Source organism: Mustela lutreola, chromosome 9 (assembly GCF_030435805.1).
Source record: "Mustela lutreola isolate mMusLut2 chromosome 9, mMusLut2.pri, whole genome shotgun sequence".
Lineage (NCBI taxonomy): Eukaryota > Metazoa > Chordata > Mammalia > Carnivora > Mustelidae > Mustela > Mustela lutreola.
This window is the reverse complement of record NC_081298.1, coordinates 119,293,590-119,306,116: the sequence shown is the minus strand read 5'-3', so window position 1 is coordinate 119,306,116 and position 12,527 is coordinate 119,293,590. Positions and strand designations below refer to the sequence as shown.

The 12,527-nt window shown below is 42.4% G+C and overlaps 1 protein-coding gene across 6 annotated transcripts in view; it reads right to left on the bottom strand.

The window, feature by feature from the left end:
• The window catches only part of CRIM1 (cysteine rich transmembrane BMP regulator 1), a 189,020-nt gene that overhangs the window by 40,249 nt on the left and 136,244 nt on the right, over positions 1-12,527 (bottom strand). For all 6 annotated transcript variants that reach the window (XM_059188639.1, XM_059188637.1, XM_059188638.1 and 3 more), the window contains 2 exons: positions 10,963-11,091; positions 2,902-3,058 (listed from right to left, as the gene is read on the bottom strand). In XM_059188639.1, the coding sequence (XP_059044622.1) occupies positions 2,902-3,058; positions 10,963-11,091 (286 nt within the window). The remainder of the gene's footprint in view (positions 1-2,901; positions 3,059-10,962; positions 11,092-12,527) is intronic.

Below are 12,527 nucleotides of genomic sequence, written 5' to 3'. Positions count from 1 at the left end.
TGTGGCCAAGGTTTAGAATTGCCCAAGGAGCGATGTGATTCTGGGCTGTGACTGTCGGAGCCTCAAAGACATGACTGTTGTTTTAATTAGGAAAAGTAGTACCGTAATATAAAAAAGATGAATGCGTAACTCCATGAATGGGACGGCGAAGGGCAGACTGTTGGTCAATGCTGGGACAGCACGGGGGCCAAAGTCCTCCTTTTGTCAGGGTAAGCCTGCCTCACATGACCACAATCTTGGAGAAATTTCAGACACTAGTAGAAATATATTTTTTTAAGATTTAAGATATTTATTTGAAAGAGAGAAAGCAAGAGAGCAAGCAGAACAGGGGAAGGTGCAGAGGACAAGCAGATACCCTGCTGCTGCGGGGCTCCATCCCACGACCCCGGGGATCATGACCTGAGCTGAAATTAGATATTTAACCAACTGAGCCACCCAGGTGCCCCGCCAGTAGCAGTACCGATGAGCACTTTACTGACCTCAGAGCAGACAGGAGAACCTGAGGCTCCACAGACCTGGGAACGCTAGACCAAGACTAATAAAGAATAAAAGCTCTGAGAAGCCCTGCAATCAAAGTACACTCATGATCTCACGAGCTGGGAAGGAGTTGATCAGCCGAACAGCGCTCTGGACACAGGGTACAAAGAAGCACGTGGGATAAAAGGAAAAGGCTGCGCTTTAATAAACCGCACTGCCTCAATTTTGTGACTGGAAAGAGGATGTTAAATAAATAAATATGTGTTCATGAAATACATCACAGTAGTTCAAGTGAAGATTTTTTTGGAAAAAAAAAAAAATAATTCTTAACAAACATTCCTTCTTTTCTGTAAAAGGAGAATGTCCCTGTCTGTTACAGAGGCGCTTACTCTGGGTCCTGTCCACCAGCCGCTGGACGGAGTCTTCTCCTAGACTCCGCATCTCCTCTGCAGGTTTTGCCCTAGTTGGCTTACTTAGGCCTCAGACAAGAAGGAGTTACTCTATTTACCCTGTGATTTCATCCCAAGTAGCCCCAAGTGGCAACAGTGGTGTTCAACTACACACACACACACACACACACACACACACACAGCCCTGTTCTTTTTCATCTTGGATAAATCAAGAGACTCTGAGAGGAGACAGCTCTATGGGAAACCCTTGGTGTACCACTGTCCAAGTGACAATTAAACCACAATCTGCTAGATGAAATGAGAGCTGAGTGCTAGCATCTATATATTTAGGTCAACATGATGAGAAGAGCAAATTAAATGAATTATTCATACTCATGACAGGTAAGTCATTTTTAAGGTCTTTCAAGGCTTTACCTGATTTGTTGTTCATTCCTTTAGATACCCCTCCACCTGTCCACCCACCCCTTCTGGAAGGCTGCACACACAGAGGGACAGTCCACTCAGCAGGTATGGGTAAGGGGCACGGAAGGCTGCCTTCATCCCAACACTCCCATATGGTGTCTGGCCAACATTTCTCCTTCAGACGCTGTCCTTGAAACACATTCTAGCCGATAAAGTCCTCATTTGTCTGTGGTGGTGGTCTACCTGGTCCTCGTGAATGTGCTCACCGGCAGGAACATGATACGGACTCCACAGTCCTCTAAGGGATTGCTCTCCAAGGTGAAGGTTGGATTTGAACCTTGATTCTGAGCTGTCGTAATACTGCAGCAGGTGGTTATAGTTATTCTTACTATAACAATACTTTATTGTATGTTAGAAGTGAAGCTAAGAAATAATTATACTTTTACTGGTATCATAGTCATATTTTAGGATTAAGAGCAATGACGGTTTATTAATTTGGGGACATTTTAAGGATAGTGAACATTCTCCATTTATCCCAAAATTAGAGTAAAGATTCCCCAATCCCTGCTAAACTGAATTCCTAAGAGGAACCATAAAAATGGTAACTTAAAGACGGCAGGGATGAGATGATCAATCTACATTCTTCATAATTACTAGCATTACACAAATATATTAAAAATTGGAAAGGCAGATGGGCGCCTCGGTGGCTCTGTCGGTTAAGTGGCTGGCTGACTCTTGATTTTGGGTCAGGTCATGATCTCAGGGTCGTGACATGAAGCCCCGCGTCAGGCTCCGCATTCAGCGGGGAGTCTGCCTGAGGATTCTCCCTCTCCCTCTGACCTGCTCCCTGCCTCTGCGCGCATGCGTGTGCCTTTCTCTCTGTCTCTCAAATAAATAAATAAATCTTTAAGGAAAAAAACTGATAAAGCAAGATTATGAAAGACAATTTTTTAAGGAACTATCTTAATACAAAGGCAGAAATAGATGTTAGTACAGACTCTAAACAAATGTGAACTGCCTTTCCCCCCTGGAATAATTTAGATTTTCAATGGGGTTTGGCTCAACAAAGAATTTTTGAAAATATAACACAAGTTCTTATCTCTAAGGAAAAACATAAAAGGCACTGCTACATGAAGAAACAGGTATTACAGACCAGACCCAGGATCAGACAGGGAGGTGCGGCAAATAAGCACGTTCCGCACGGCCACTGAGTGGCTGTCCGCTGATTTAAAAGTACACATTAGTAAGTAAATTACTGCCCTACAGTCACTGGGACAGTGATGAAAAGTTGCGGCACGGGCAATACTCGGGTCTCGTGACAATTCCATTGCCCCAGGCCCTGTCCAAAGGCCCCTGCCATGAGGAAGTCTCACAGAAGAGGCCCAGAGGACAGTGGCAGAACGAGTCTCTGGCCCACTCTCATCAAAGAGTAAGAGTAAGACCCGCCCCTCGCTGCTCTCTGACTCACTGAACAAAGGAGCACAGGTCTTCTGGACTCCACGCATCCCTGATCCCGTCACACACGCACGAGACAATTAACAAAAATAAGTTCGGACGTTTCCTTAAGTTACGGATGATTAAGAAGGGAGCTTCTGGGTCAGGAAGTACTTACAGGTATCCAAACGGACAATGCTTGTCACAGATTATGGGTCTGCACTTCTTGGGCCGTGGGCGGCACTGACAGATCTCACAGTTGTGGGCATCGGTCAGGAAACCGAAAGGGCAGTCCAAGGTACAGCCTCGCTTGAGGCCCGAGCACAGCTCCTCCCCTGTGAAGAGAGGCGGAGGGTGTGAGGTGCTGGTGAACTTGTGGACACGTTGGGTCCTGCCCCTAGTCTTCCGGTCCTCTTCCGCAGACGCGAATGCTAGCCGGGACTGTACTAGCCTACATTATATGCTAGACAGTATACTGGATTGCACTATGGCATGAGGAATGCCCAAAAGTTATGGAGCCGCCATTCCATGGTAATCCCAACGTAACTCCACGTCTTGGTACTAGTCCAGAATCCAGAAAATAAAGCCCAGAAAAATAGATTTCTGAAGTGTATCTCCATCTGGTGTTCAAGAGCAGGCTGGTAATGACAATCGGAGGTGTGGATGAGACAGAGTGCTGTTTTTTCACCAAACTTGCTCTTATGAGTTCCTCAAACTACTGATCACCATTTACTGTTAAAATGTGAGAGTTAGACACTTACACCCCAACAGCATTATATATTTTGCTCCTACTAAACACTCAGGATAAAACACATTCTTCACTGTTCACACAATGTTTTCTCTTAGGAGTTTTACATATGATCCCGGGACACTGCACATTGTATGCGGCCTAAAGCATTTCTTTAAAGAGAAACAAGTCTAACAACATGATACAAAATGAAACAGTCAGTGTTTCATTTTGATATCCAGGGCCCTACGAACAGCACTTCTTTGGATAGGCCTAATTGACTAAAAAGTGTTATGTGCCAAAACGTCTACGTTAAACTTTATCCACTATCTGAAATGTTCAAACTCTCCACTCCTAGCAGAGTTTGGTGTGATGTGTGTCCTGTTAGTGAGCAGTAACATTATTTTAGAATTTAAACAAGGCGGGGGAGGAGCTACAGTGGCAGGTGAAAGGAAGTACTAGAGAGATCAGCTTCACCAATGTCTTCTAGGAAGATTTCCGAAGGTGTGAGGTAGGGCTCTGCAAGGTGATGTAGGGAACACAAACGTTCAGGTGAGAGAAGCATGCGGGAATTTTTTAGCATTATGACTTTACTGAGACCTAAAAATGCTTCCTAATCTATGGGGGAGAATTACCACTGAAGAGAAAGTGATAAGTAACGGCAAAGTACACAGCCTGTGCATCAGTCAGCGGACAGCAGCTATGCAGTCAATTCTGTTTACTCTGGAGAAAAAGTGCTGTTAGCTTCGTGCCGAAGCAACCTGTGGCCTGTCTGCATTTAATGCAGAGTCTGGAAGTCAATCAAATGTAAAGAGTTTGACACAGCGACGGCAATAGTGTGGCAATGTTTGGTGACTGCTCTGCATGGGCCGGCAAGGTGGGAAGAAGAGACTATTTTTGTCAGAATAACCAATCTGTTTTATTTGGATGCCCTTAAAGCGTATATGTTGTAAATAATGCATGTTATTAAGAAAAAGAAAACGCACGTATCCCCTCCACACGCAAACCTTGTTTATCATCTAAAATTAGACCCTGAACTACAATTAATAGGTGAGATGGGTTCAGGGTTTGCACAAATATTTTAAGAGAGCATCTTTTTGTGAATCTTAGCTGGCAATACACAAACATTTAATCTGCTATCTTTTAGAGAGGAAAATGTGATTTATGGTATAATTTTCTACTCTGTCCTGATCATAAACCTTTCATTACACATATTTAATATAACCCTGTGGGTCTGTATCACACTGCGAAGCAACTAATTACTAATTTGCAACCTTAAAAGCAAAATTCTAAATGGCTCATTTAAAAATTTGTAATTATAGGACTTGAAAGGTCATCAGTTTTCCTTTCTTTCCGTCATTAAGGGATGATGAAGGAGGGAGAAGACCTTCACAGCCACCTTTTTTCCTCTGACACTGAATTCAAAGTTGTAAGCCGATTTCTCTATTCCATGAATTTTTAAGTCACAACACTGTGGACCGGGCCTGTCTCCGTTCTATTCCCTATCAGAAGAGGGCTCTGGGGTAGGGCCTTATTTTCTTTCTTTATACAGCCTATGTGCCATCACGGTGTTTAGCTTGGAATGAACATTCAATAAACATTTGCTGAATGAATGAATTGATCAAGGTTCCTGCTATTTACTCCTCCACTCTGGAGGCTGCCATAGAAAGAGAAAAACAACAAAATGGAAAAACTTACTCTGCTAGTACTTAAAATCTTCGAAAACACTGGCACCTGATACACATCTCAAAATACCATATTCTAACTCAGAAAGGAAGAATATTAAAGACTATAAGGTGGTCCTAGGTCCATGTATCAATTACGGATTTTTCTTAATAAATGTATCATTTCAATGATAAATGTATCATCGAGGCAAACCTTTACATAAAGAGCAGAACCAAGCAGAAATACTTTATTTATAGGTGAGTGGGGTTTTAATAAGTTTGTCTGAGGAGCTTTAGCACACCACTCAAGGTAGCAAGAAAGAAAGAACGGTGGCCTTACGTTCAGAATTTTTTAGCATTATGACTTTACTGAGATCTAAAAATGCTTCCTAATCTATGGGGGAGAATTACCACTGAAGAGAAAGTGATAAGTAACGGCAAAGTACACAGCCTGTGCGTCAGTCAGCGGACAGCAGCTATGCAGTCATCTCTGTTTACTCTGGAGAAAAAGTGCTGTTAGCTCCCGGGGCCAAAATATGACACAACTGTACCTGCCCTTCAGGTTAAGTGAGTACCACGTAACTACATTTGGAACCCAATGTGACAGTGTCCCTTCTCTGTCCATATTCGTGGACACTGGCAATTCCCACTAACCTGTTAGTCAGGAACACCACAAAGGTGCTGAGATGATTAAATAAAGAAATGCAACACTACAAATGCTTGTCCCAGTCTTGAATCTGGGCTTTAGTTATGACTTTGACTCTGAGTCATCACGAAATGGAAGCCTGGAGTCTGCCTCCCTGTATTTGTTGCCGCAACCTTCCCTGGATGCCAGATTAAGATAAGTTTTTCATGAAAAGTAGGAAGGCTTCCTCTTCTGGCTCCCATTAATTTGCTATGCCTGCATCAGCTTCTAAATAAAAGCATTATTATAGAATTACAAAATGTTAAAACTGGAAGAGAAGTTAAAAATAATCCAGTCAAATCCACTTGATATAAAGTTGTAGAAAATAAGATGCCAAAAGATGGATGGCATTTAATTGATACAGATGTCACTTACTACATATAGTTCACACAGTAAGCTGAAGTGTAGCGTGTCTATTCAGTTAAAAAGTAATGTTATTAATAGCTTGTATCCACAAGTATTAGGTTACTAACAGTACACTGAAATGATTTTAGTTTTAACTTTTGTAGCTCTTGTACTTAAACGTCTTCTACCATATTTCTTTTTTTTTTAAATTAAAGATTTTATTTATTTATATGACAGACAGAGATCATAAGTAGGCAGAGGTAGGCAGAGAGAGAGGAAGGGAAGCAGGCTCCCCTAAAAGCAGAGAGCCCGATGGTGGGGCTTGATCCCAGGAACCTGGGATCATGACCTGAGCTGAAGGCAGAGGCTTTAACCCACTGAGCCACCCAGGTACCCCTATCTTTCTATTCTTTATTCTAAATATGGGAAAATGAGTCAGGGATAATTTAAATTCTCTGTATGCCTTTGATGTATTACTTTGCTGGGCAGTGGTATAAGAATGTTGTTATTTGTTACAGGTTAAAGTAGCAAAGCTATGGTATGTTCACACAAGAGAATATTTTGTCCTACATCTTCCATTTATTTTTTGAAGGAGTTGTTAACACTGGGTTTTAATTTCAATATAAAAGTTTCGATCTAAAGTGGGTGTGTATAATATGCTTAAACCGCAATATCATTACAGTCTCTTATTAGTTGAAGATAAAGTCCATTTTTATCTTTTGCATATCCCTAAGTACATGGCATATGGTAGGCAGTCAACAAATGCTAGATGAAAAAAGGGTGAGTGAATAATAAAGCAGTGAACAGGGGAGAAATTTCTATCTGTTGGGCAATGGTCTGATTTTAAGCAATCTTGATGCCTGTGGTTTATATAAACAAGGTCTAATCCCTAAGAGAAAAGTGAGGTATGGATGGTTAGGGCCACAGCATGTGAAATGGGTTTTGTTGGATGGATGCAAACAAAATTAAGACAAATTGAGTATTTATCAAGTAGCTGCAATGGGAAAGAGAACACACTTATGCCATCTTTTAGTGCAAGGAAGTTTCCTTTTTCTAAAACTAGGTGAAAGAGAATGAGAATATCTGACAGTTAAAATTAAAAGGTAAAGGGGAAGTTGTTCGTGTGAGTGTCCTGAGAGGACAGGAAGAAGCAGAGGCAGGGTTGTATTGGCGCAAAGGTGGGGAAGCCGGGAGCTTTCCAAATCAGCCAGCCTGCGCTGACTCAGAAGTGGATGGATTGGAAAACAGCGATCATTTTCTGTAAACAGAGTAACAATTACCATATGTTGGCTAGTAAAGCTAGTTTTGCATTCATTAGTTTACTCAGTCCTCAGAATAACCCATTAGTTAGGTATTATTATTTGCCCTTTACAGAGGAGGACACGGAGGCTCTGAGCGACTTGTCATGATCAGCGAGATGTGGCTCAGTCTCCTGCCGGAGCCTGGGAGGGAGTGAGGGGACGAACACTGACGGGGGTCTGACAACTAACAATCTGGGCAGTTTGGTTTACTGACTCCCCTCCTAAAGGTATGGCTTCCAGAGGTGTTAGGTCACTAATGACACGGGAGTGAGAACAGACTGCTTGATGACCACACTTCTGTAGGATACAGACAAACCAACAATGCCACTTGGTGTTTAATTATGTCCTTAGGTACCAGGTGGCAGCAAGTGAGACGGCAAAAGACTAACCCAGGTCAAGAATCTCAGTTTGATAAAATGGATATGTGGTCAGAATGGCAAGATCACAGAAGGAGATCTTAAATAAGAATGATGTCCGATGGCGTCCCCAATTCTGATGGCTCCTTGCTCACTGGCTCAACCAACGCCTGCTAAGCACCCAGCAAGGCCCTGGGAAATGGGTCTGTTCCTTCCCACCTTTGGTGCGAACATGTGCCTGGATGAAAAAGACCAAAGCCTCCTTTTCACAGGATTTGTAAGTTACAGAATTTGACTTGAAATGGTGATATTTCATTAGTGTATTGCTTACAGGAGGACATCTTATACTGTATTCACGTTTGTGGCATGAACACCAAGTACAGGACCAAGAACTTGGCAGGTGCTCTATTACACGAGGCAGAAGAAGAAAGGAAGGAGGAGGGAAAGAAGAATAAGACCAGAGATCTAGCTTCCAACTAAGTAAAATCTGCACATAATGAACAGCCAATCAAGATTTCTATTAAAAAAAACTGACAGGAGCACCTGGGTGGCTCAGTGGGTTAAGCCTCTGCCTTTGGCTCAGGTCATGGTCTCAGTGTCCTGGAATCGAGCCCCGCATCGGGCTCTTTGCTCAGCAGGGAGCCTGCTTCCCCCTCTCTCTCTGCCTGCCTCTCTGCCTACTTGTGATTTCTCTGTCAAATAAATAAAATCTTAAAAAAACAAAACAACAACAACAACAACAAAAAAACCCAAACCACTGACACAAAATGCAACAGTCTCCCGTACCTCTCTCTTATGGCATGTTAATGAACTGTAGGTGCCAGGCAGTCAGTATACATGCACATTCCTGTCACAAAGCCGGAAGGCAACAGGACTGCAAAGACAGGCAGAGCAGAATTGTCCTAACAGCCACCCTGCAAAAAGCCAGTGATCCACTTTTGACTCGCTTCAATGACAACTGGAGGAAAATCGTTTCTTTGGACTTAACTACAAAGGGCTCTTTGTCAAGTGCCAGGGGTCTGATATAAGCATAACCACGTGGTGAAAAAGTCCCTAACAGCAAAGCCCCGGTGAAGGTGGGAGGCGGGGGGATCAGGCGCGATGAAATCTGTATTTTTAGACTTCAAAAAGTTCAGAAAAAAATTGGGGTATGCTCCCATGATCAGAGAGCTGAGTAGCTCAAGAGAGTTGAAAACTGTTAATATAATAAACTCTTCATAATACAATACAAATTGTGTTGGTATCAAAACAACAACAACGAAGTTGGCCAGTTACACAGACATATGTGGATGGCAAGGCAGCTCCCTAACGAATTTAGTTTTCCAAACAGGACAGCCCCGATGCGTGAAGGCTTCTAGGACATTTAAAGATGGTAACCACCAGGGTCCCAACAACAGTTTTGTAAACTCCGTTTTAGCACCAACTCCAGAAGGCAGGCAGAGTGATGGGGACACGTGAATGGAAAAAACTCAATTACTCAACTCCTATTCAGTGTCTGTCTTCTTCATCAGAAGTATTCTTATAAAAGAAAGTGCTGGGTGATTAAGGTTAAGAGGACATAAAGCCTAAGATAACTAATAAATCAGAAAGTAAGCATCTATCTACATAAGTAATTCCAAGGCTCGGAGCCCAGGATAATTATATCCAGAGGCTCATGGAGAACCTGCTTATTATAGAAGCACTGTCTATGTTTGAGAGATCAGAGGGAACAAAGAGATTTCAGAAAACTCAAGGAGGCCACCAGATGTCAATTCAAAAGGGACAAAGGATTCCAAAGCTACAGAAACCAAGCTGGACATGCCCAACTGAAAGTTCTGCAGAAAGAACTGTTAAACATGTTGATTTGTGAGCAAGGAAAGCAATGACCGCCCAGGAGTCGCTGTAGGTTCACGAAGAACAAGCTGTGCCCCACTAACTTCATTTTATGTTTAAAATAGGGTTTCCGGCAAAAGAGTGCTACAAATACAGTGTGTTTTGATGCCAGAGAAGATACAGATGGGAGTGTTTCCAGACTTTCGTGTGGAGATGGAGCTGACATGTTGGCTGAGGGACCTCGCTGAGGGAGGCAGGATTACGCTTCATTCTGCAGGAAGGTCTTCTGTGCAATGGGGATCTGTCCTTGGTTCTGCACAACTTATTCTCCTTCAGTAGTTGGGGTGAGGATGCTCAAGTTATGCTTATCACATCATGAAGATTTGAAAACATTCCAAATAGTTGGAAAATGGCTTAAAATTCTCAGGATAATATCTTGTTTAATTTGGCCCTGTATTTGTATCATTAAAAAAAAATAAATATTCAAATACAGAACGAATGAAGAACCACCTACCAGCAGCTGATGTAAAAAGCACCTACACGTTCTGTAACTTGTAAACTCAGGATTGGCCCATAATGTGTAATTCAAAGTGCTAATGCAAACTTAGGCCACACCACAGCACTGCGCAAATCAGATCAAATTCTGAAGTATTCTGTTTGTTTCTGGGCCACACACTGACATAAAGATAGTGACGGTTTGTACGTACGTCAAAGATGGAAAGGACCAAGAAAGTTCTAAAAACTAGGTAACGTAGCGTGCAGAATGGTGGAGAGGACTGAAGATGTTTATTCTAGCAGAAGAATCAGGGGGATTCAAAATCATTTTAAACATGAAGGGCAATTCATTCCCCCCCACAACCCCCCTGGGAGCAATGCAATGTACTCTGGCTAGAGTTTCAGAGGGCAGGGCCCGAGACATGATTGGAATTTACATGGAAGAGAGCTGGGATAAACAGTGTGAGGCACATTCTGAGAATTATGGCTGCCACACGTGGTATGTGACAGCCTCTGTGTGGGTGACCGCCTTGTCACTGGATGACCCCAACAATGGTGTCAGAGACAGCACGGACCGGGGGGTTAGGAAGACGTGTCCTCCACAGCCTGGGGGGCTGCCCCCGTGATGCAGCTGGACAGGAGGGAGTATCCGAATACAAGGAAGAATAAAGGAGCACCTCTTTCCCTCCAAATGACTACGTATTTGGGGGTGTTAGGTATAAATGTTCTTTTCTTCTTTCAGATTGCTAAGGGAATGTCATCAATAGGAATGAAAAAGATATTCAATCACATAATATGCTTTGACAGTACCCTATTAGGCCCAGAAAAAAGGGCACAATCTTCTGTATACTTACTGTTTTTGCACTGACAAGTTCGACAACCATTGTGATCAAGTTTGAAACCATAAAGGCACTCCTTCTCTGTCAGCGTACAGTTTGATAACTCCCCGCATGCAGGCGGATCAATTGTGATGTAGGTTGGTTCTAATAATAAAAAGAGAAAAAAAAAAATCAATGAAACATATGATTACCTCTTAGACGCTATTCAATCTTTGAAATCCCACACTACAGTAAGTTGCCAAAAAAAAAAAAAAATCAATAATATTCATCAAACCCTAAACTTTTATACTTTCCTAATGTTTTTAATCCCTGAAACAGAAAGATTTTTATTTAGGTTTTTGAAAATGCAAAAAACTCTTTTTCTTTATGTTTAAGTAATTTATTTATTTCTTGGTACCCTCCCATTATACTTCCCTGATGGTTACCACTATAGAAAGCAGACAGGAGAGGTTTAATCAACAACATGTAAATTGTTAACTATTCTTCTATTTCCTCTTGTGTTTTCTGCATTCACCTTCTGTAAAAATCAGGACATAGCTTCCAACTGTCAATTATCTCTCCATTTTGCAACTCTTCTGAAATCTGGATTTCCTATCTTCCAGGGGACACTCCTTCAATTATTACAGGTATGATGGATAATAGTGACTAGGAGCTCGGGGTCCAGGGCCAATGGGAGTGGCAGAGTCAGACACAAGCAGTCAGCAAGAAGAGCGAGCAGCCATTCTGGGAAGAAAAGCCTAGAGGACACCAACACCAAAGGTGATGCTTTACCTTCCCTGCCATGATAATAATGAAGATTTGTCCTGGCGATGAAAGTCATTACACACTTCTGTAAAGTGCATTATGGGTCCATATGTTTGCAATGCTCTTTAAAATGCCTCAAGCTCCGTCCCATTCCACGGAGATGAGTGCTCTCATTTTCCCCATTTTATGGATGAGGAAATCTAGGATTGCTCACTTGTCCCAGATTGTAGAGGTTAGCACGTGATGGACCCAAGACTCAAACCCGGCTCCAGGGTCGCCATCTTGGTTTCCATGCAGTACAAAGCCCATTGTAATGATCCCTGCTTTGCAGCTCAGATAGGCGACAACTTCTATGAGAAGGTGGTCAGGGTGTCATCAAAAAGGAACAGGGCCACTGACCTATTTTCTATAGTTCTTTTTAACCAAAAGATACTATGAACTTCTTCAGAGGAAGCTGGTGCTCACAGTATCTTTGTGAAGAGCGAAGTACGGAATGTCTCTACCTATGTTTCCACAAATGGAAAATAATGAGGTGCAGAGAGGCTGACTGGCTTATCTTAGTTTACATAGCAACCCAGTAGCAGGCTGGGAATAGAACAGAACAGAGGTTCCTAACCTCCTGTCCAACACTCTATCCATTAGTTCACACTGTCTTCTCTAGTTTCGTTTCCCGTTACCATGGAAGAGAGACTAAAATAAGTATTTTAGCTGCCACTGCTAAGATCAAGAGTTCTAAATTTTTATCCATCTGCTAAAAGAGGCCAATGATTCAGCTCTTCACAGGTAGTGGGCAACGATGACTTCCTCAAGAGATGCTTTGATAAGCATTCTCCCTG